The sequence below is a fragment of the Taurulus bubalis genome (assembly GCF_910589615.1).
Source record: "Taurulus bubalis genome assembly, chromosome: 5".
NCBI lineage: Eukaryota > Metazoa > Chordata > Actinopteri > Perciformes > Cottidae > Taurulus > Taurulus bubalis.
This window is the reverse complement of record NC_136593.1, coordinates 8,394,654-8,419,539: the sequence shown is the minus strand read 5'-3', so window position 1 is coordinate 8,419,539 and position 24,886 is coordinate 8,394,654. Positions and strand designations below refer to the sequence as shown.

At 43.4% G+C, this 24,886-nt stretch overlaps 1 protein-coding gene across 1 annotated transcript; it reads right to left on the bottom strand.

The window, feature by feature from the left end:
- Positions 1–856: 856 nt before the first annotated feature.
- apcdd1l (adenomatosis polyposis coli down-regulated 1-like) lies at positions 857–12,566 on the bottom strand (the record flags this gene model as incomplete). The annotated part of the gene is made up of 4 exons (XM_079217667.1): positions 857–2,412; positions 2,580–3,099; positions 3,964–4,144; positions 12,479–12,566. 4 exons carry the CDS (start codon positions 12,564–12,566, stop codon positions 1,639–1,641), a joined length of 1,563 nt encoding a protein of 520 aa, XP_079073793.1. The 3' UTR covers positions 857–1,638.
- Positions 12,567–24,886: the final 12,320 nt, after the last annotated feature.

Genomic DNA, 24,886 nt, shown 5'->3' with positions numbered 1-24,886 from the left:
CTGCTTCTCTAATATTTATTGTCAGAGCGGCGGCGAATTCTATTTTTTTGGCCGAGGGCTGTTCACTCTCATGAAACACGGAGCACCCAATATGATATCCGTCTGTGTGCTTTCAGGACTTGCACTGGAATGCCTTGGGTAATGTGTGAACCATATTTATCAAGCGTCAGTACGCTCACCCACCCACTATCTGGGCTTTGAATCAGACCACATTCAACGCTACAGTCCCAAGTTTCTGTTTGATTGCTGAAATAAAACAGCAGCTTTGTGACAGATGAAACGTTCACTTTTAGTTGTGCAGGTCGGTCAACCACTTCGGTCCAGGCGGAAATATCTCAGCAGCTTTTGGATAGATTTCCATGACATTTTGTGCAGATTTTCATGGTTCCCAGAGGATGAGTTCTACTGGTAGTCCCCTGACTTTCATTAGCACCAGCATGAGGTTGACTGTTTGTGGGTTTGACTGACATATCTCAAGTACTATTTAATGGGCTTCAATAAACTTTGCTGCAGACTTTCATATCCCTCCCAGGATGAATTATAATAACTTTGGTCATTCCTTAACTTTTCATCCAGGCTCATCATCATTTTTCCACATCTTTGGTTTCAGACTTAATACCTGCAAAAGTCAGTTTTACTATGCTATGTTTGCTGATTAGCAAACGTTAGCATGCTAACACTCAAAACGAAATGGATGAGCATGCTAAGTATTTCACCTGCTGACTGTCAGCATGTTAGCATTGTCATTGAAAGCATGTTAGCATACTGATGTTTAAGTACAGCATCATAAAACTGTTAGCATGACTGTGGACTAATTGAACACAAGACATTTATGAAAAGCCATTTTTAATACACATAGAAAATAATCACTTCTTAAATGGCAAAACTAACTAAAATATTGGACCAACATTTTTTCTCTTTTTAAAAAGTACAGTATAAATGGTTAAAATAAATATTCATGTGACTGTTTATATCAACTGCTGATAGAAAAGCAGACTAATACAGAGAATAGAGATAAAGCAACAGTTCACACCACAGTGGCATTGGACCAATGGGGATGGCAGCTATTAGAGTGCTGATTACACATTTTCCACGTCCCAGCTTTCCTCTCCAGCATGTTGACAAAACTATGTTCTGTACAAAGTGCATTAGTTATACTGCATCTGGGATGAAAGTTAGCTCTGGTGTGAAGTCTGCTGAAAAGTTTATGGCTTTGAGTTTGGTGTGGAAATAACCGATCAACATTTCAACACTGTGATCCGATTTTGTAGTAATCATGTGACAAGAAATGAAGCTGTGACGTGAGAACATCTGATCCTTATACAAAAAGAAGACGTGTAAAAGAATATATCTTTACATACTGAAATGATGACATTTGTATATATTGGTGGTTTATATACAGATTAGTTTTAGGTAGAAATGCCGCTGTAGTTTAGAGTCATTAAAGTGAACCTACAGGCAGCATCTGAAAGCCAGATATCAAAATGTATTCAGCTCTCCTGAGTGTCTCATGATTTGTCTTGACCATCACACATGTTGGTCATCATCATATGGAGGAAGAGTGAAAGAAATCTGCCAGAAAACATTGTCCATCAATGACTTCAGCTGCGAAACAGACTTGATTAATGAACAGCGTCCCTAATAAAAACAGAACCAGCTGCACAGCACAGATCCCAGCACCAGTAACACCAGCTGTGCACATCTTGCTGTCCCACTGGCTGCTAACTGGACTTGCTTACTGTTAAAACCTGAGCCATAGCGACGTGAAGGCTGTGTCTCCCCCCCACTGCAAAGCTCCATGGGAGCCTGAAAGGAAGTGGGCCTCCTCTGTGGTCGGTCTGGACTGGACCCGTCAGTCGGCCTCTCTCCGATGAACAGCAGCGGGTGTTTCCTGTGATCCAGCTCCGTCTTGAAGAGCTCGTACTCCTTATGTGGCAGCTTGATGTCCAGCAGGGTGCACCCATCTGTTGGGGCCAAGTCTTGCTCCACACCGAGCTCCCAACCTCCTGCTTGACCACACTTTCCGGACCTCGTCCCATTCAGTAACTTTGCTGTGGACTCCTCTAGAGCTGTGACTCTCACCGTGGTGACCTTGAAGACGAACTCAGAGGCTCCTGAGACCTTGGTGGAAGGATTTCCCTGAGCGTAGTGGCCCGAGGCTCTCAGGGTGAAGGTGGGCAGAGAGCAGACGGGGTCCAAGTAGTGCCGGTAGACACCTTGCCACGCGTGCTGCTCGGGATCAAAGGTGAAGTCTCGGGTGAGGAAGAGGACATTGGGACGGGTTTCGCAGCGGTAGCTGACCCAGCGGCCGGTCAGAGACAAAGGAGCTGCCGGGCTGCGGTGCAACACTGGGGGGCGCTGCTCGGAGGAGCGGTACACCAGGGCGCACACAGGACAGGGGTGTATATGATGCTGCAAAGAGACACGGAGAGGGGAGACCAGTTCATTTAGCATCTAGTCAACCAGTCACTTATAAAATGGGAAATTTGTGATTGAAATAAATGTTAAATGTAAAGGTTTGCTCAGCCTGTCCTCACAAGCCCATGTAAAAATACAAAATAAACACAGTCGTGTCTCACCATGGCGTTCTGCAGTGGCTGTTGGTACCCTGTAGGTCTGTACTGAGTCCTCTGTGTCCAGTCAGTGTGAATGTCCCCCAAGAGCAGCTCCTGGACCTTCCCTCCATGGCTGTGGTGCTGCGTCTCCACCCGTATCAGTCCCATCTCCATCATGGAGAAGCCCAGCGCCTCCAGACACCCCCTCCCTGCCCGGGTGTTGTACAGCTCGTACGGCTTCCCTGGCACAACTCGCCCCAGGGTCAGACCCACGCAGGTCGGAGGCAGCATGGAGGCCAGCCTCTGCTTGGCTGCCAGGCTGTGGACCACGATGTCCACCTTGCTGAGGTGGTGTTCAGCTTCGGTGGCCCCGCGGGTGATCCAGGAGGCCTGGCGCAGACGAAGCTTGCCCCTGATCATCAGGGAGTAGGCCGGGTCCTCGCAGCTGCTGTCTGTGTAGTAGTGCTGCAGGGCCTGGAAGTGACGGCTGGGATGGAAGGTGTATGAGCGGGTGAGGAACTCTGGACCGGGCCGAACTTCACACCTGAACACAGGGGAATGAAATAGATGAATGAAAAGGCGGGCGTAAGCACAATGCAACATTTGACTTTCAAAGCTGTTGATCTTATCTAAATCTAAATTATTTTCCATGATTTTGCGGGCCAGCAAAAACATGTTAAGCCCATCACTGACATATCACCTTAAAGCGTTGATATGGCAAACTTATGAGCAAAGAGTTGCTTATTTACACATTCAATAATTAACATAAACATTATCATTCAGTTGAGTCGTGTTTCTGACCAATTGAGTCCGTCATACACTCTCTTTTAGCTCCGCTTTTGGTCTCCACCAACTCCTGATGGAAATATCCTGCTCTTTAGCTGCCAGATGCTCCACTATATTCACCGGCTACAGTCTCTAACTGTACCTGTCTGTCGTTTGATGCTAAACGGATGGTGTACAGCAGCCATTTAGAGCCTAAAACTGTTTCCTGCTGTTGGTGCTGGGAAAGAACACAGATGAAAGCTGTGAGAGTGAACCCCAAAAAGTTGTGGGCCAGTAAAACTTATAGCTCAGCTTCATAGAGGTGATTCTGGGCTTTACTACTACTTTCAGACAAGTAGGCATGTTATCCATTATTAATATCATTCTATTTTTATTATAGCTGCTTTAAATAATCAAGGTGCATGTTTTTTTTTGTATTGTGCTTCCGACATTAAACCAGGTCCTGAAAACCAGTCCCAAGTCTGCATTTTTGTGATTCCCGTCTGACTGAAGGCCACATATCAGGACAACAAGTCAATATCTGCTTCAATTCAAATTCTGGTAGACAATGATGTTTTAAAAAAAAATACAGATACCATTAATCTAACCCTTCATGGCTACAACAACTTAACTTAAAACTCACCTTGTTGACACCCATGTGCCATCCAGTCTTGGGGGGACGTCTGCTGTGATTCTCACTCGGTCCTGTAGGTGGCGGTACTGACAGTCCTGCTCCCACAGGCTCTCACTGAGGTTGGAGGAGGAAGTGAAGGAGGCTGTGGGTACCTCCCATAGCTTACTTCCTGTCCCAGCCACAAATACGACTACAGAGAACAGGAAAGTCAGTGAAAAAAACAGTGAGTAAACAGTATCCAATGGGATAGACACAGAGGCACAATTACACTTAATTTAGATTTCCAGACTGATTTAGGGTGGATGTAGGAAATGGGAACAGAATGATTCAGTTCAGAGATTATTAACGGCCGCCTTCATCAGAAAATGAAGGAAACAGATAACAGCCACAAGGGAATATTCACACCTTCTCCCTTTTGCATCTAAATACACTTCTGGTTGACTGCAAGCTGATCCAGGGCTGTAATTTTGGTAAATGTTCCATGTAATGAGGGGTGAGCGGGTGCTATAGAAACCATACATAGCTGTGAATCTGAACATTGGCCAAGATGCAGACAGTTTAAGCTTGTCACTCCAATCAGCCTGCAGCTGCAACACACAGGCCTTGCTTTGGGGTTTGCTTGGAGGCAGAAGGTGTGTGTGTGTGTGTGTGTGTGTGTGTGTGTGTGTGTGTGTGTGTGTGTGTGTGTGTGTGTGTGTGTGTGTGTGTGTGTGTGTGTGTGTGTGTGTGTGTGTGTGTGCAGAAGTGTATGCTCTTTGTATATATGCATTTCTATCATTGAGATAAACCAAATGGTGGGTCTCTGACAGCAGCAGGCCGGCCAAGCCAAACACATCAGTTGATAATATAAATCAAAAAAACCCTTATTATGATGAATATTCTCGCTTTAGTTTTCCCATACACTGACAGTTACGTTAATCTAAATGAAAGCATTATTCATATTCATCATTGTATAACATTTATTGATCTGACACGAGCACATCTGCATTCAGTCTGCCTGTCGTTGGGTCATCACGACTGCGCTCTCGGCTTTTGTTGTTGTGCACCGAGATGTGTGTGATGTCGACACTAGGCAAGGCTGCGATCTGGTTTCGGTTGAGACAAAGAGGATTTTCTGATTGCACACTCATGGCTGCAACGCGAGGAAACCCACTGGGGTTCGTCGGTGCAATGTGTGTGAAATTATGGCTTCAGGTTCATCCTCCCCAAACAATTGTCAAAAAGCAAAGGAGGATGAGTTCTCACAGACGCCGCCGTCTCCTGTTTTCTTTCTGGCCTCTTGTTTTTTCTTTCACATGCCTCCACTCACTTTTATACTTCAGGGTGAATTCTTGATTTTACATGTGCACTTTTTGTACAGATTCAACCAATGATGTATAACATGTTAAATAGTGAGCTTTAGAGGTGCTGCTAGGCGGATTTGTTACCTTTGGACAGAGGTAACAAATCTCTAAAGCTGGCTGTCTCCCTCTGTTTCCAGTCTTTATGCTCACATAAGCTAACAAGCGGCTGACTACAGCCTTATATTCAACAGACAAATATGAGAGTGCTATCAATCTTCTCATCCATAAGAGTAATTGTGAAAATCAGTATATTCAGCTAGGTTTTTCCTCTATTTCCCATTTTTCTTCTCTCTTGTTCCCTCTTGCTCCTCATGGCTCTGGCATTCTTGCTCTCACTTTCTCAACTTTCCTCAAGGTCATCTGTGGCAGACAGCTTTATGGGTGTAATCTCACTCCACTTCTCTCACATTTGACTTTAGATGCACTTGGGGAGATACATCACCTGTCGAGCCTCCAGTTGCGCTGGGAATTAGTTGTTGAGCCACAGATCCGTTTGTTCTCTTATAACTAAGCGGATTGAAGGGAAATGGGGAATTTGAATGGAAAGTGTCTGACGTTTTCATTTTTTCTTCTTCTGTAAAAGACTCCAAGATGGCGGCGGACTGATCGGCGTTTATAAACCTTGTTAGTGTCAGAGGGAGGATGTTTTTTGTTCCCCTCACTCCTGGAACGCTTCCCATATGCTGACCACAACCACAGACATGTGTGCAGCGCAGTCATTTCCTTGTCTCACCTGACACACACACACACACACACACACACACACACACAGACACACACACACGGATAAGGACACACGCTCATATGCAAAATTTGGATCGAACTATAAAGTCACAAACCGCAAAAACAGATTTAAGCTCAAGGCACATTTCTCCTCCTTCAAGCTGCCTGTCAATTTGCTGATATGATTAATACTTCTTATTCCTGTCAAAGGCACTGAAACATGTTTGCAATTTTCCCCATGCGCTGATGGGTTTGTTTATGCTCCATGTCACTGCAGCTGGCGAGGGAACCCGGTCAGTCAGACTCAGCTGCGCTCCCACGGGGGAGCTCGGAGCATAAATACTAATAAGGATTAATAAATTTCCACTGCTCCATGCAAGTCATCCAATCGGCCTGTTTTGGGTTATCCTCTCTTTGTAGCGGCATGCAACATGTTGCCAAAGTGGTTGCTCACATACAATGCAATGAATGGACAGAGGCAAGAGTCGCAGTGTGTGATGTGGTGTCATTTGGTGTGTCTGTTTTTGCCAAAACATTTCAATAGTGTTTCTTAAGGTCACTTGTCATCCACCCCTTTCCCTCGCTTGGATCTTATTTCAGTTGGACATATGGTTGCATTTACTAAAAGAGTACTCATAAAAGCAAAGCTTAGTAAAACAAAATTGCTCATCGTGGGTTTTTTAAGAATTCCTCTACAAAAGAGCCTATTGCAACCACAAGTGAGGCAATGTTGTAATACATATGATAATATCCAACCCCTTGCTCACTTTGGAGGAGATAGGGGAATGTTTTAGTTGATTCACTTCCTACATGGGCAGTCAGATATTATTAGTTTTACCCGTTCACAAGGGCCTATAACACCTCCCTATTGATGCAGTCTGCACCTCCCTGTCACAAAATAGTGCATCATTTAGAGACAGATTTTATGTATTTTTTAACAATAAAACTTACTGTAAAACTGATTAATCTGACGTAACCGAATAGTTACATTTTGAATTATACGCTCACATGGCAGATTATTAGGCACACCTAGTATAAACTGAGCTCCATAATACAACAGTACTGCTTTACATGAACTGGCACACGAGTGTACATATGTAAAATAGGTGTGCCGTGATAAACATTTAATAAAATGCTGTTTTACAACTTCGGGCTTTCTACGTCGTCGTAACTAAAACATAACAGGCAGAACTGATGAAGTGCATCGCTAAACCTTTACTCAAATTACTCCGGCGGAGGTTTTACTCAATTAAAGTTAAACCATGTCACTAGCCTCCATGAATTCACAGGGTCAACGGTCAATTTGTGTGTTTAGTTCACCAAAGCATTACAGTCTATGATTAGCACAACGTTTACACAAAAAAGGAACTTTGTACTAAAATCAGACTCACTTGAATTAATTAGGCTCTTCCCACATTAAAGGATAGTCTGTCTTAAAGCAATGCTCATGAACATTATACAAAAAAATTGTTTATCTGAAGCTAATGTGAGGCTTCAGAAGTAAAAGTTATTCAAATCAAATGGCCATTTTGAAGAGAAACATTCTTCGGGAGGCACAAAAAGGGAACTTTGTACTAAAAACAGACTCACTTGAATGAATTAACTTGGACTGAAGCCTTACATCAGCTTCAAGCAAACATTGGGATGCATTTCTGCACAGAACGAAGCCTGTGGATTGTGTTCCCCTTCACTTACATTAGGAGCTCATAGGGGTTCTCTTAATGGTCAGTCACACACTGTTTAAATGCTCATACGGGCCCCTGCCTGTTGTTTTATGTGAACCTATCCGCTAAAGAGAACGAGACACAACCTTTGATGCGCACATGCCGCTTGGGTTGCCACAACAACACACAAAGAGAGGTGACAGCCCGTTGTGATGGATTGTTTTGCTCACGTGGGCCAGGGCTGTTAATATGTTGATTGACAGCGAGATGGACCCATCTGTTTGTGTGCAAGCCTTATTTAAATTTGCGGGAAGTTTTAAAGCCGAATGTTCTCTCTGTCTTTCTGCCTTTCAGAATCAGAATCAGCTTTAATGGCCATGTAAGTTTACACATACATGGAATTTGACTCCGGTTTCACTTAGCTCTTCGTAGTTATACACAATATACAGTAAACAAGATCAATATAAAAAAGACGAAAAAAGACATTAAAGACAACAGTATTCCAAAAAGTGCAGATAGTGCAGATGGAGGTGTCTGATTAATTGTTCATCAGAGTGACGCTGCTGCAGTAAACCTGATGTCATCATCAGGAGCAGCTGAACAACACACACACATCTTGAATTACATAGGAAGGCAATGACAACGCTCATCCCCCCTCCCCCTCCTCCCCAGCCTCTCTCCCCCCCACCCCCACCCACCACCATTTGTCATCAGGCAGTATCACGACTCTCCCACAAGGGGTCAGCGCAGCGACCTGTGACCTGCGTGTGGTCTGGACGGTCAGTCTGTCGTCACCACCGGCCCTCGATTCAACCGACTGATGAGCGGCCAGACCTGTCTTTGAGCACACACACACACACACACACACACACACACACACACACACACACACACACACACACACATGCACACACGACATGCATGCACATTCACAAAATCACACTGCACACATTGATTTACAGCACACTGCAGAAGGGATACCATTTATAAAAGACCTCCAGGCTGCACTCTGTTTGTTTGTTTGCATTTGTGATTACGGTTTGGCAGCCTTCGCTCTCCTCTCTCATGTCTCATCCACAGTGCCAAAGTCAAAATACAGTTTTATGTACTTCTTTATTTGGAGCTATCCTGGAAAAACAAGAACCAGATCCCAGATTCGGGACTCGCAGCAGGAATCAAGTGCTTGACATTTAAGTCAACCGTGTGCCTCGTTCATTAGAGAGAGAGAGAGAGACACCTTTGTCTGCTGCATAGCTGCTTCTATTGAGGCGTTCATTGGAGAATCATTGAACCTGCCAAAGTGGAGGCAGTGATGGTGAAAGAAACATTTTTATTGGTGCACTGAAATAATGGCACAACAGGGCCAATTACTCCATGTTCCAGTATTTTATGGGTTTCCTACTCCTTTTTTTTTTTTTTACTACATCCTCAGCTCATTTCTTGCAGTGTGGTAACCCCCTGTGTCCCGTAAAGCCACTTTCTCATCTCTTTTTGCCTCAGTGCTGCAGAACAAAACCCTCCAAAACTGTCCCCGAAGTGCCCGTTACCCTCCTGGCCCGTCTCCCCCTCCACGGATTACCGCTGCCCTCCCCGGATGAAAAAGCCATGATGTTTACGGCTCATTTCTCCTGGATGGATTTCAGATTCCGCCCTTCTCTTTTTTTTCTTCTTGTCTTTGTCTCATTTTTTTTCTTCCTTCTCTGTGTGGCTGTCAGTGGTTGATGAGGTGCATGAAGTTGGTCAGAAGGGTGAGGGGGTTGGAGGAGGGTGGTGTGAGGCTTCTTCATGAGCTGTGATGACAAGATTAGTGAGGTGCATGTGTGTGTGTTTTTTCTGTGTGTGATGCTGCAGTAGCTGAGAGATCCTGCTTCCACATATTTATGTGACTGCTGCACATTATTCACTGTTCACAGCTGCTTATTCAGTCGCAGAGCTGTCCTCCAGATTTTGGGTCTTGGTGTTATAAGACAGTGATTCCCAACTTCATTTGGCTTGTGACCCCTTACAAGGGCTGTCTGCAGTTTACTCGTCACAAGATGTGTGTGTTGTTGCATTTGTTTTCACTTGGACAAAGTAACATTACTTTTTACTTTTGTCGCTAATCCTGCTTGTCAAAAGTGCCTTTGAACAGCTCCACATGTCACACATTCTATATTTAACATGTATAGAAATAGAAAACATTGTGGTTGAACACGCAGCCAGGCGACTGTTTCACTGGCCATCATCAGCTAAAGAGAAGTCTTCTTCTCAACTAAAGAATTTATTTAAAACATCCACAAGCACACACATCCAAACCAAAACAAAAGAGGGGAAATGCAAAAATTATGGTTGGGACTTTGGTAAAGAAGAAACACCATGCATTGCTGCCTTTGTTGGTTGATTGATTGATATGATGATGTGTCTCTGCTGACAGCAAACACATTGACCCATTAATTGTGAAAACGTGTTCGGATATGTGACTTTAATCAAACCTAATTGTACAATTTTGTATTGGGACTGCGGTCGGCAAACAGAAACCGTGCCCAGCATTTGTAAAGCATGTCTATGCTGCAGTGCCCTGCTTCTCTCTGACTCCCGCCCCTCCTTCCTTGTCGCCAAAGTCAGCCGAAGGTCAGGTTGATTTAGAAGTCTTTCAAAGAACATGAGGTCCGTTGTGTTATTCTAACCCTGAGTCCCCCTTTCTATTTTTTCTGGCTTGAACCCCATGCATCTCGTAGCCGGTCTCCCGGACCAGGAGTCTCCCTCTGTTCCCGGGGCAGCTTGCTCATGGTCGGCCGCTGTTGTCTTTTCATCACAGTGTAAGCTGGTTAATCCAGCGGCCTCGTTTATTTAGAGAAGGGATCTACAGAGGTTTGCCCAGCGGACGCTGCTGCCAGTTCCACTGTGGTTAGCGAACTCTGGCTCCTGTTTGCAAAGCAACAACACACACACATAGTCCTGCTGCATCTCACACCTTCACCGTGAGTAAAACAGCTGCCACATAAAGCCAACACATCCACCATTTTCTCTTAGCTTTTTTATGTGCTGCATCATTTGTGCTATTAGACAGGGAGGATTCCTGGTTATATTAGCTCTTGACGTGCATCGTGTGTATCTCGTCTTGATGGACAGCCGAGGCAGTCGAGATGCAGATGGTGGACGAAGAGAAGTTGATGGTCCGTTGATGTCTTTGCGCTGACGTTACATCAGTTTCACCTCCATCCAAAAGCTCGGTTTGGAGATGTTCTGGGAGATCTGGTCGGTGGCTGTTTCAAGCTGTTACATGACCACTGCATCCAAGGTTTGATTTATATGTTTATAATCTAGGGTTTTTGGGTAAAACAAAGTCGTGATAGTGGGATCACAACATGTTCCCATCCAGTCCAGTTAATTTCATAACTTCACTGTCCCATGACAGGAACTTCTTTTGTCCAAGAATCCCACCAGACCTCATCCAAACATTCACTGTGGTCTATTCCATGTGGCCACTTTTATCTTTCACTTCATCAAGTGAGGCAAAACTCAGAGAACTGAGTGTTTGTAGCTTCAACGATAAAAGTTTGGGTTCAAAGTAAAAAGAAACAAGCAGTACGCTGGCTCGGGAAGCTTTTCCCCTCAGAGAAATGACATCACACCTGTCAAAAATGTGTCTGAATTCAAAACAATTCCACTTTAAACGCTCCTGAAATTAACTCCTTATTAATTCCCTGGTCTGTCTAGGGTGAATAACTGCTCCGCTCCCTCTGACATCTGGTCAGGGCCAGCAGCTCAACCTCGCCTGTCTCCTCTAGACTTGAGCGGGGAAGAAAAAAAAACAATCCTGCAGATACCAGTCTACCAGTCTACCGCTGAAGCAGCTCGGGATGGATGGGAGGGATGAGGGGGAGGGTTTCTGTGTGATAACTGGGTAGATGCCTCCTCCTGCCCGCTCATCACCTTAACCAGCCCTGATGGCCAAAACGCTGCTTTTCTGCGATTGAGGCTGGACAATCAGCTCTGCACAGCAGCCTGAGGTGAAGTCAGTAATGGCTGTGTCCTGTTATTCTAGCCATTAACATAATGGCAACATTAGTTCCAGGGCCACGCTTCTCTGCTCCGAGGGAACCATTGTTTAAAGGCACCCACCACAGCTCTTCTTTAAAGACTCCTCCGCCAGCCACTGATCACTTTGAAGACACACAGATGAGGAGGGAGGGAACACAGACCGCTATTCATAAGTCTAACGTCAGCATAGGTCGTGTTTTTATTTTTCAAAGTGCTGATCCACATATTGAACTCTGCAAATCATTTGAATTGTGACAAATTACATAATAACTTCCTTGTAATTATGAGTTTGTCTATTATAATCTCTTCCACTTTGTTTGTCTCTGTGTCCTGCCATGTGTTCTTTAAACTAAATCTGCAAGTGTTCAGCTGATTTCTCACATGAGAGAGCGTTTATCTTGGGTTTTTCTTTTCAAAGTGGAGAAGCTTTGGATTACAGGCGAAAATCCGCTGCAATCTTTTAAGATCTTAGTTAGTTAGAGTTAGTCCTATACTTAGGGATACAACCTTTTTTTGGGATTCATAGACCATGTGATTATGAACACCAGCATCAGTTTAAGCTTCTTTAAAAACTATCTTTTCTTTTTTCAATCCACATTTTGCACAAATTCACTGGATGGAAATCTGTGCCGTAAATTCACACAAACTATATATTCAAAAAGCTGTTTGCTTACAGCTAGAAGACTGTAATAATAATAATAACACACACACACACACACACACACACACACACACACATCATCCACATCACCAGACAGTGCCCGAACTCACCTTGCCACAGCCAAAGCATCCAGACTCCCCTCAACAGGTGACTGAAACGTCCGTTCGACATGTTTCCTGCTTCCGTCACACACTTCATTCACACGCTCGTGGGCTCAGTCAACAAAGTTTGATCGTTGGGAAATCCAGGACACAGACAGGCTCCTGTCAACAAGAGACGATCATGCAGGATATCACCATGACACAAGCACTTATAAGAAGAGTCCAGTAATCCCTCAGATGAACCTCTGGTCTTGTTCGGTCAGCTGGGAGTTTCTTTTTCTTTTTCTTGTTCTTCTACCTCCACTTCTTGGCGACCATGGTTTGATATAAAAATCCAGTTGCTACCACACGCTTCATGCAACTTCTCCACACTGCTGCTTTCCTCAAGTGGGGAGAGTAAATGCTCTCTCTTTCTCTCTCTCTCTCTCTCTCTCTCTCTCTCCACTCCCCTCTCTCTCTCAATCACACACCATTGCCTCACTACTGTGCAGCTCTGTGGATCTGTTCCACTCGATGCATGTGCAGCGAGTGTGTGCGTGCATGTGAGCAGGAGGAGTATTTTGTCTGTGTGCACTCCTGTCTGGCTGAGAGGAGGGAGGGAGAGAGAGATGGAGGGCAGAGGAGGGCAGAGATAGAGACTGTGTGTGTGTGTGTGTGTGTGTGTGTGTGTGTGTGTGTGTGTGTGTGTGTGTGTGTGTGTGTGTGTGTGTGTGTGTGTGTGTGTGTGTGTGTGTGCGTGTGGAGGGGGGGTTGAGCTTCAAACTTCCTAAAGCAAAGGGTGGCAAACTAGGAGTGGAGCTTTTAGAGCAAGGTGCAAAAGGGCAGTGGTGAAAAGGAGTTGCTCCACCCGAATTAGAACAACCCAAAAGATAACTTATTTTCTCACCTACTGTATGGTTTTTAGCCATCAAGATAGTTTATTGTTTTGAGATAGTCATCCTGCCTCCACCCCAATAAAGTTGAATAATTGTGTCTGCTAAGATTTACTGAATAATGTGCTACAGTGATGTAAGTGGTGTAAGGGATGACAATTTGCAATGCAGTGATTATATTACAATTCCCATAACCACAGTAATGGTTCATTACTTAAACAGACAACTTGTGGGGTTTGTTCTCTCTGCTCTTTTTTATATTTTGTGTGTTCTTATCTCGATGTTATCCACTGATTTGGACAGTAAACACTTATTATTACGTCTTTTTTTTCTACTTTTACATGTGTAAAACAAATACTTATAACAAATACGGTGTAATACTTAAATGTAACTGATTGCTTTTGCTGATAATGTAATTTGTTGAACGCTTACTGTTTTCAATAAGTAATGCATTGAGGAATTGATGACATTTTTAAAGTAACTTGTTGGTTAACCTTAAACATCCAGTTTCTTTGTATTTCCCCTTTGAAATCATGTGATAGTTTCATATATAATATTTATCAGTTTACACCTCTTTGTTGAAGCCATACAATGTTCACATAATGATCAAAATATTAAAACCCATTACATTCAATCATATGGAAATGTCTTGTGCATCACTTTCTCAGAAGTTCAGCCCACACAAATATTTGCTCTTTGGACACCATATCCTCTCAAATTTAAAATAAAGTTCCGTTGGGTTGAACAATATTTGGTTGCACAGCATGAGTTTGTAATTGGATAAAATTATTGAATTTCGAGTTTAAAAAAAAGTCGGCAGCAACGAGTCTTATTGTCCCAGCTAGCCTGCATAAGTGTTTTCATTGGAACTCGGTTTGACCAAAGAAATAGTCCCAATGAAAACTGTTGACAGTGAAGCCTGTGGTTTATTGAAAGTAATGGGAACACTATTTCTGGGACAATGCCATTTTTTCATGCTGCGGGAACCACAAATGAAATTCCATTCACCTCCATTTTATTGGGATGGAGGCAGAAATCTCAGAGGCGGATATTGTAAAACCTTTTGCGCATTCATGAAAAACTATCTGCAGGGCAAGAACACCACTGAGTGTGAAACTGGGTGAAGTGGCCCTTTAATTCAGCAGCAAGAGATGTCTAAACTCAATCCTGCAGCAGATGCTTACACCCCGTTTGCACAAACCCATATTGCATCCTATTAGAAAGGTTCATGCACACACAAGCGCTCCAGTCACACAGATTCATATGCTCTGCGTACACATGTGGTCTGACGGAGCTGTTGACACTGTTGACCACTGCAGAGGTAAAAAAAAAAGATTTCAAAGTGCCTGCCAAGTGAAGGTTGGCAGCACATCTACGACGGGTGGGCTTACCAGAGCACTGGCACATTACTGTCAGACATGACACACACACACACACACACACACACACACACACTCACACACACACACACACACACACACACACACACACACACACACACACACACACACACACACACACAGTCAATAGCCAATGCAGTAGGGCTGAGTCATTTTACCACCGGTGCTGTGTTTTATATGGAAGATTTGTAATGCATCATCTTGCTTATATTAACAATTCTTTGCCAACTGCAAGTCCGCCGAAATCTGTTCTTCCCAAGCTGTATGTTAAAAGTTTCTCACAGTCTTGTGCCACGTTCTCAAGGTCATGAAACACCACATGGATGGGTATTACGTAAGCGATGATGATCCGGTTTCATTTTATTTTACAATCTGGTCGTTTATTCTTTTACTTTTTTGCCGTCGTACCTCTCTGTGATTTATGTTTTTACATTTTGCAAACCAACCTCCTGCAATGAGGAATTGTTGCGGGCATTTGGGGGGCAGCTTGTACCTTTCTAATAATGTTTCACCACATAAAGCAACGTCTCCAACAAGATTAGACCTTATCATTTGTTTTCCCAGATACGTTGTGGGAAGAAGCGTTACTGTTTCCTGTATTATGTTCATTGACAATGTATCCTTGAGTGAAAAGGAGTGCAACACTATTGCACCTCACAGGAACTCAAAAGATAGAGGCGGACAGTGGACAAAGTGTCGGACTCTGACAGGTTTCAAAGTCTTATCCTAAATCCATGTGTCTTTATTCCCTTTAACCACTTTGGTTAAGTTTATGGAAAGAAATAAGCATGAAAACATTGAAATCATCATATTGTAACAGTTGTAACGGTATAGGATTATTATTATTAGTTGTGTTATGATAACTATTATGCTACTGCTGAAAATGAGAAACGACAGCACTCTTTCTTTGGCATCTATTTCTGTGGACGGTCCAATCCTCTCCGCCATTGGTCACAGCTATTATTTGGAGAGAGCCTAATCTAATTGTTGATCAGTGCCTTTGGCCGAGTGCTAACTTGCTGTGACGGACCCCACAGAGAGCGAAGAGGAGGGAGGACAGACGCTGCTGATCTCTGATCCCAGATCTGACAGCTGGCTCCCTCAGGAGGACACTGCCTGGGGTGGCAGTGGCTTTGATCCACTCAGGGTCCTCACAGGAATGCACACACACACACACACACACACACACACACACACACACACACACACACACACACTGGGCTCGGCCTGTTGGCACACACATACAGGAGCTGGCACCAGTTGCCTAAGAACACACAGTCGACGCTATTTTATAATCAAATAATTTCTCAATCCCGTAACTAATACTCCTCCACCGAGCGCAAGCTATCATCCACGGTGGGCTGTGAGTGTGTGGTGTGTGTTTGGTTGGGCACATATCCTACACATCAACACACACACTTGAATAATCACGTATACACACACATGGACTGCACACTCCCACGGAACTTTAGACTGGGTTTATTCATGGTGGTCATTTTGTGGTCTGGTTGTTTGGATCGAGGCGGTTTCTGGTCACTCTACGAGCAGATGGCGCCTCCAGTGGCTGAAAGTCCATGTGCATCAAACAAATACATCACAATTATTTATTTCTGATGAAACTTTCTCACTTGCATTCCTGTTCCTCTCTTCTTCTAACTTTGAAAATAATCACATCCTACATTACAACCTGCCTTCTGTTTCCTCTGCTGTTGGATGGCGGTTCAGCTTGTCTGTGTGTGTGTGTGTGTGTGTGTGTGTGTGTGTGTGTGTGTGTGTGTGTGTGTGTGTGTGTGTGTGTGCGCGTGTGTGTGTGTGGTTAACAAACAGGATACTCGCTCGCCTTCCCGACACACCGCCTCACACACGCTAAGCCTGCTGTAGATAGGACTCTGCTCTTTAATCATCACACATTCACATCCCTGCCTCTTATCTGCAAGATGCATAACTCCAAACATACAGTCAGAGAAAGAAAGACACCCACATCATTTGCACATTATTCTTCACCCTTTGTCCATAAAATGTCACTCTGCTGAAAAAACCTAACCAGAGGTTCACTGGTTTGCTGAACAGTTTAGATCACGCAGGGACTTTGTTGACAGTGCTGGGTGTTGTAATCAGGAGAGGTCTGAGAATCTGGGATGTTTTGATGTTTCCTCAATGTGCTGATGAAAAGATAGGCACCGTGTTTGAGACTGATGTAGTAATCCCACCCTGCTGCAGATGTCCAAACACGTTACAGTGCAAGTGAGAGGAGGAATGCCATCATGTCTGCCATCGTTACTTGGGCTGAACGTCTGAATGCTCGTGTTTCTTAAAAGGTTGCTGCCTTCTCAGAGCCCAAACTATGATAAAACATCCCGATTATCAGGAGCCTGAGTTCCCCCTTATGTACTGTTTTAATTTGATGAAGAGCTCTGTATTATTTTCTCAGCAGCATGTATGAATTGACGTCCACCTCTCGAGACATTATGCTATATATAGCTTTTTTCAATCTTTCTGCAATACATCAAAAGAGTGAACTAAGACATTTCCCTGCAGAAAACCCACCTTTACAGACTTTAAATTAAGTCAATTGGAGTGAGTTGTTATGACATATTAGATATTTGTGTGCAGTCTTTGGCTCAGAGTTGTCTAAGAACTAAAGCAAAGACAAACCTTGATCGTCATTTAAATCAGACTGAACAACTAGAGTCAGCCAAACAGTCGGGTCTGTATTTCAAGTGTTTTGCCACAGATGATGAGCTAACGTTGTAACACTTACGGACAATAAGAGGATAATAAAGCAGTCAGTCATGCAGCTGCTGACAGAAGCCAGTTTGAGTGTTTCTTTGTGCTACTGTGCTGCTTTGACAAACAATCGCCCACACAAGTATCCACCAGTGAGGCTCCAGAGGTTGGCATGTGGAGCAGCTGTGAGAGCTGTGTGCTGGTTTTACACACTGATCTGTCACCAAATACATTCAGAGGTCCCAGTCGACATAACTGACCAGCTCACTGGATTCCTCAGAGGTTCATCTCCAATATTCCCGGTTATTGACGTCTTTATGTTGTAGAACGAAATACACAGGCATGCATTCAGACGTGTGCACGGATAAAGGACAGTTCACCCACACACACAACAGTGATTCAGAGCAACACAGGCAGCAGAGACACAGATAGGCTGGTTAAGTGTCTGAATGTTGGAGCAAAGTGTCTCATGACACTGACAGTGTGAGCCAGATGGAGCGTCTCTGGCAGATATTCACGCTCGAGGAAAAGTTGAGCAAAAATTCAGAAGCACTGATCGCAAACAGATGTGAATCAGCCAGAGGCGTATTTATTCCCAGGCTGCAGGTTGCCACAACTGCTTCACTGTCACTCCAATTCTGAAAAGTTTCCGTCTCCATTTAGTGAAATGAAATGTATCAAAATGTTTTTGCACTTTTTTTTTTGCATGTCGACAGAAAAAAAACACTTGAACTGTTGAACTGCCGTGCGATCAAAACCCCTCCCGTATTCACATTTCCCCACATGCCAAAATGTTGTGTATGGGGCTCAGATAAGGGTGAAGGTATTTTTTATATTTAAACTAGGTGAGGCAGAAGTAAGCCCCTCCCTCCAGCCCTCCCTTCAAAGACACTCCCTCAAAAACACATGAAGACACACTACAGGGTGGGGTCATATTAGGGCCTGTGTCCGCAGGGTGCAGGGTATCGCTTCAACAAAATATGGCTCCTCGTTGTTTCTATAACACCAATATCTTGACATTATGAGTACTCTTTCTTTTCATTACCTATTTGGGACACATTTTTTGTTTGACTTGTCACCTCTCAATCTGGCAGCCGTAATGTTAGAACACTACTTTTCTGTTTTAGTCATGTTCCAGTTATGTTTTTTTGTCTTTATATCTTAAAAATGTTTCCATGCAAATAACATTGATTTAGCATATTCAGCATTCAACATACAACAACAGTGTTGGCAGAAGCTACACGTGTTGTGTGTGTTCTAAAACATGTGGGTTGCCGTTTCTTTTGAGCAACTTTTTGTTGCTTCAGTTTTTTTAATCAAATGCCACATGGTGTAATTTGTTCTTGTAAAGCCAGATGAGCACACACACAAACATGTTGACATTCCATTTTCAATGTAAATAAAAAGGAATGAAAAAAACTAAAACTAATATTAGTTTAGTGACCACTAAATAAACAGGGAGCCTGGCAACCTGAGAGGAGTTCATTACTTTGATCAACAGTAGAAGATGTTTGGCGCTTAGAGTCGGTCAAATCAAATTATCAAGTTACCAACTTTTAAAATTGGCACGTTTTAAAGATATATGTACACTACAGCACTGTTGCATGCATGTTCAGTATGGGCGGCACAAATCTTTGGCTGTTCAGTCCTGAAATATTCTCCTTCTATACAGCATCTAATGCTGTATAGCGAGGACGAGGAGGTGGAATCTTCACACCTCACTTGTTCTTTCACTATCTTTACTTCTTAAGAGTTGGATCATATCACGGCATGTGACATATCTCTGGCTTTACTCGTATCTTCTCAGTTGAAAGAGAGATTTTAGATAGCAAAAGCCTCCTCTTGTTCAAGAATGTGCTACCTAAAAAAAAAAAGAGTGACCACCCGTCTTCTAAACGTTCTCTGCAGAGCCTCCAATGTTGATGTTCTTCACCATATAATCATCATATCTCAAGTTGCATTAAGCCCCTGTGAAATAGCTCAGATACATTATCATGTGTGCAGCGCTCTGTAACTGAATACAAGTGTTTCTTGTTAGTTTAATGTTTAAACGAGCCCGTGTCTGCATTGAACATGTGTTTCAATTTATGCTTGGTGAGGTTTTCTTGATTTATGCTGCTTCGCACCCACACTTTGCAATGTCATCGTCCCACACCAAAAAAAGGAAAATCAAGTCAAGTTGTGTGCTTTTCATGAACACTTTTGATGAAGCGTGTCCAAGCTTATGAGAATTTACTGTGCGATTCGCTATTTTAGTGACTTGTTTGGCAGGCGACTGTGAAGGTGAAGAATGATTATATGAGTACGGTATGAGTGGTTAAATATACCCATCTATTACAGCTAAATTGGCAATCTTTTTAAAACCCAACTCATCTAAATCGGGGAATAAAAATTGGACCGAACTAAACCCCGGTGAGGGTGAGGGGTCACGGTTGTGACAGATGTTGGCAGGAGTCACATCTGGTTGGTATAGCGTACAAAATGGAGCTAATGGGGTGAGAGGGTGAGGGTTTGAGGCTGGCAGATGTCAGCGGAGGCCGCGCCTGTTATTGACATAGCTGCCATCTTAGGTCTTCTTTTCATCCGTCAGCCGGAATTGGCCGAGGATCCCCACTGCTTTGTAATCTGACCCAGATGATGGATCTCCTGCTGCAGCTACAGCGAATGTGCGGGCATGCGCACACGGACACGTGTAAAGGAAACACTTGAACAAACACACATCTCTCTCGGACTTGGACACATGCACAAACACACACATTAGCGCTGAGCTCGGTTGCCGCTGTCATCCGCCATTTGGATCCGTATCAGTTCCCTCCCCAAATCTGCCCACATATTATTTTACTCGACCTCAGCCGGCAGAAGAGATTTGGTCCCGGCCTGCAAATGGGATCCCGACATGCAAAAGTCATGTTGGATTAAATCCACAGGCCGGGCGAGACATTTTTACAGCCTAACTTTCGATGCTGACACAACCCACCCACTGTCGCTGATGATTTATGAGGGATGTAACTCGTATTCATCACCTCCCATGAAATAGCAGAGCGTTATGTAATGTGTGCAGCACATTTTTGATGATCAAAAATGGGCATATTCCTGCATTGAACATGTGTTTCGATTTATAGCATGTGACGTTTTCTTGATTTATCTTGCCTGGCACACAGACTTTTCCAGTTGTACCCTGTGTGGTAAATCAAGCACACCTTGAGTAATTCAAGTGACCCAGGTCAGCTACTATTGTGTCTCATATCCTCCGGTTTATAGCTCCACAGTCCGTGCATGAAGGAGGGAGGGAAACAGAGCAGGAGGGAGGGATGCAGCAGTGGCGGACTCATGACTTGTCACATTCCAGTGGAGGTCTCTGCTGGTCCCAGTATGGGAGATTAGAGAGAGACATGAGGAGGGCCGGCTGAGGTGAGAGCTGATCCCGACCACAGATAGCACCTCCGGGGGCAGTTTCACTACCTACGATGGTGGTCTGTTGGGAAGCCTCCCTCAAAGTTGTCTGTCCCTAAATCATCAGTGTTCATTGAGCTCGTCGTCATCAAAAAAAAAAAAAAAAGGTGAGGAATTGAAGAAATAAATCAACATTGTGAGTGTTTCATTAAAGCAGCGCTAATGAATATTTTTATATGGACGTTGGTTTAAATGACTGTGTGCTTTTGTGGAAGGAGTCACTCGTAAAGAAGAACCCACAGAAAATTATCACCTATTTTTTGGGGAGTTATATGGTGACAGCTTTGCTGTTTTGTGTCACTCTCACCCCGCTCTTGAATTAAACTGTGGCTTTCTGGCGGGTCTCTTTTCTCGCCGTGGGTCTTAAATACAACCTACAAACAAAAACAGCAACATACAAAAAAAATGACAAAGTATAGCTCAAATATAACATTGTATTCATACATAGTAAAGCTTCTTCCATGTTAAGATCAGGCATCCAGTTTCAACTAATCTGTCAGATCCATGGACGACTGTAAAAGGAGAGCAAGAGCGAGAGGCTGCGTCCGAAATTACTGAACAAGCTAATTAGCAAGCTAATACAGTAGGTGAGATTTTTTTTGTAATGACGGAATTGACTGAAAGCTTAATATGAAACCGATAGTTTATGAATTGCGTACTATTTCCACCATTACGTCACTGATGCATTAGTTTAATTATTTATTAATTAGTTATTAGCAATTTTGATACTCACATGAGGTTGGCACAGGTTACGTTTATGTGACTTTAAGCTAAAGTTAATGTATTGATATTTTTACATTTTTACATTTTATTTAATTTCCTGTATAATTCTGTGAATGAGAGTTTGTCGAGCTGTGCAGCTTGTGGCGTTAGCGTGAACCGTTGTCCACGTTGGCGCATGAGGAGCATTTTGACACCGTTCATGGTATTACACAAGCACGTAGTGCATTTATGCAAGAGAGACCCTATGAACCTTGCAATAAAGTGCTGAAGGACAGTCCTGGGAAGTGTGGTAGAATCCACATCAGAGTTAAATTATTCTAGGAGTATGAGTGGACAAGCATAATCTTCAATACACATCAATTCCAACAAAAAGTTATTGAACAATCGATCAAACAACATTTCCAGCAAAGGTTAAATAAACCTTGATATGTTTAGATTTGTCTAAACACTGGCAAGGCTTCAATTTTGATACTAACACAGACATGTTTGGCTCCGGGAGCTTCAGTCCGAATCCCACTGATCCAATTTATTTTCAAATTTGGCCTGCAGCTTCTTCTGTTCTTCCGTTGACCATTTGAGCGAGTCAACGCAAAACAAATCCTCACCATCCTCTGGATTTTCTTCGTACTAAGCAGGTGATAAGGAGCTGAAGAAAATGTTTTATTGAGCGTGAACAACTGACTGGTTTTCAGGAGAGAAGGTTATTATTTATTTCCAAGGAAAAGAAGAAAGAGGGAGTGTGTTTGGTTTCAAGCACCTCTGAATTGTAGATCCTCTTGTCTGATTGTAATCATCATTGCCTCCATTTTGCGCCACTTCAAGTCTGTAAGTTAGTTTGAGTTATGGATGCTGACAGATGTGGTGAAAGCAGATAAGGACGGCGAGATAAGGGAAGGCGAGGATGAGGACAGGCAGGTGAGACCAGAGGAGACATTGTGTGCAGGCAAATACCCTGAATTTTTTTTTTCTCTAATTTCATACCTGCAGACAGGTGCTTAGCAGGGCACACCAAGCATGTGAGAGGTGGAGGAGGCGGGCGGAGGGAGGGTGGGAATGAGGAAGACCTTCAGAGGGGATCAAAGAAGGTCACGCTATTCCTCCCGCTAACCCGCCCTCCCCTCCTCGCACTTTCCCTCCTCCACTGATCTGGAAACGATAGATTTCATTCCTGCTTTCACTCCTGAAGAGGGGAAGTGGTGTCGGATTACCAGGGTGGGGTCCGAGGATGTGATGTGGAACTGAGACCGAAATGCAGGATTTGTTTGAATCGTCACAAAATCAGAAGTGAGCAAAGTCAAGTCTGCAAACCAGGAGGAGAGTTCAGTTTGAATAAATAGTTTCTCAACTACAACGAACACCAACGTTTTTCAAAACTCGAAGATGTCTCTTCTTTTTTTGCATAACACTATATAAGGAAAAATCAGGGACATGTTTTCATTATCTTTGCTTCTGTCAATTTATTAAAAGATACAGGAAGAATATGTGAAAGGAAAGACATTGCTCCATAGGGGAGGTTTGGTCAATCGGTCAGTCCGCTTTGGTAAAATATAAAATATCTCAACAACTATTTGATGGATTGCAATGACATTTTGCACAGATGTTCATGTTCCCCTCAGGATAATAACTTTGGTGATCCCTCGACTTTTCATCTCATGTTCTTTGGTTTATGACCAAATTCTTGCATCAACGAATGGCATTCTCATCAACCTCAGCTGTGCTTTGTGTTCAGTGTTGCAAATGTTAGCGTACAAAACACAAAACTAAGATGGCTAACATGGTACACATTCTGTTAAACATCAGCATGTTATCATTACCATTGTAAGCATGCTGATGATAGCATTAAGTACATTCAGTATGGCCCCAGACTCCTATTCTTGTCCATTCACTGCTTGATTTCTTTAAACTTGTGTCCTCAAAAGCCGTCTGTATCTGCTTATTTAAAGGGTTTTCGTTGAGTTTGTCCTTCTGAATTAACTACTTTAGCATAGATGGTGTCAGATAGTGATCAGATTGGAAAACCTTATCGCACAAATTTGTGGTTTGGGGCTATACAAACAAAATTGAGAAGCATTTATGTTTATTTAACATTCATCCAATGTAACTTATTGATTAGCATTCATCATTCATTAGTGTCAAGGGTTAGCGTTGCACTTTCAACTATCTCCCAAAGTTTCCACTTTACCTCTCTTTAGGATTACCTGAGAGTAATTCAACAAGTGTGTCTTCTGCTTTGTCCACTAACTCTGTTTTCTCCAAATCAATTATTTCTACTCCGAACTCGATTGTTCCAGCTTTCCTACTGCGCAATGTTACTTCACTATAACAATAAGCATCCTATTTCAAGGCGCCTTTGCCGTATTCAATTTATGCAGACGCCTCTGCACGGCCATAATTCCCATCTGTGGAGTATTTATAGAGCTGTTGGACGATGTATATTTATGACTGCAGTCCCTTTATGATTTCTCTACTGTAAAGGAATAACAGCCTGGCAAGTAGAGGTGCAGCCCCAGGCCATTATTTACTGTGGTGTTGTACCTCGGAGACGCGCAGCCATGATACGGGACAGGAGGCATGCAGGAATTAAATTACAGCAGAAATTTAGTGATCCTTCAAAAGAATGGGCTCCCTTGTTGGATAGGTTTACCTATGTTTCGGCAACGGAGTTCCCCCTTTGGAAATGTCTGCAGGAGTAAATGGCAAAAACAGGTCGGAGGGAGCAAGTAAAAATTCCAAATTAAGTGTTGAGGTGGTTTGTGGGTGCAGCGTGCGGTTGACATGCTGGCTCCTGCGTTTCGGGGCTCCAAAAAGGCCGTGCTGTAGGTTCGGTTAGAGAGGCAACGGCTGATGTCTAATTACCTGTTGAGATGTGGTTTGGATTGAAGCAGCTCTTGTGACAGAATGTCTTTCTTCTTGATGAGGAAATTATAGACTACAGCGTGGGCTCACATTCTCTTTGGTTTGCATCTGGAGGTCTTCACCTGCTCCCATGCTTTTTCTATAAGTTTGAATTATACACTGAGAGAAATTCCCCTTCATCAGAAGTGATGTGGGTTTATGTTCTCTGCTGCCTGGAGGAGGTGGAGGTTTCTGAACCTCAAATTCACACATGAGATATGAGTGTCCAATAATTTGATTTGCGTTTTGATAATAACACCCAGCAATAGAAATAGATCACAAAAGCAGACTGACTGAAAAGATAATCATGTTTTATCATCTGCTGTGTGTTTGCAGGGCTGAGTTAT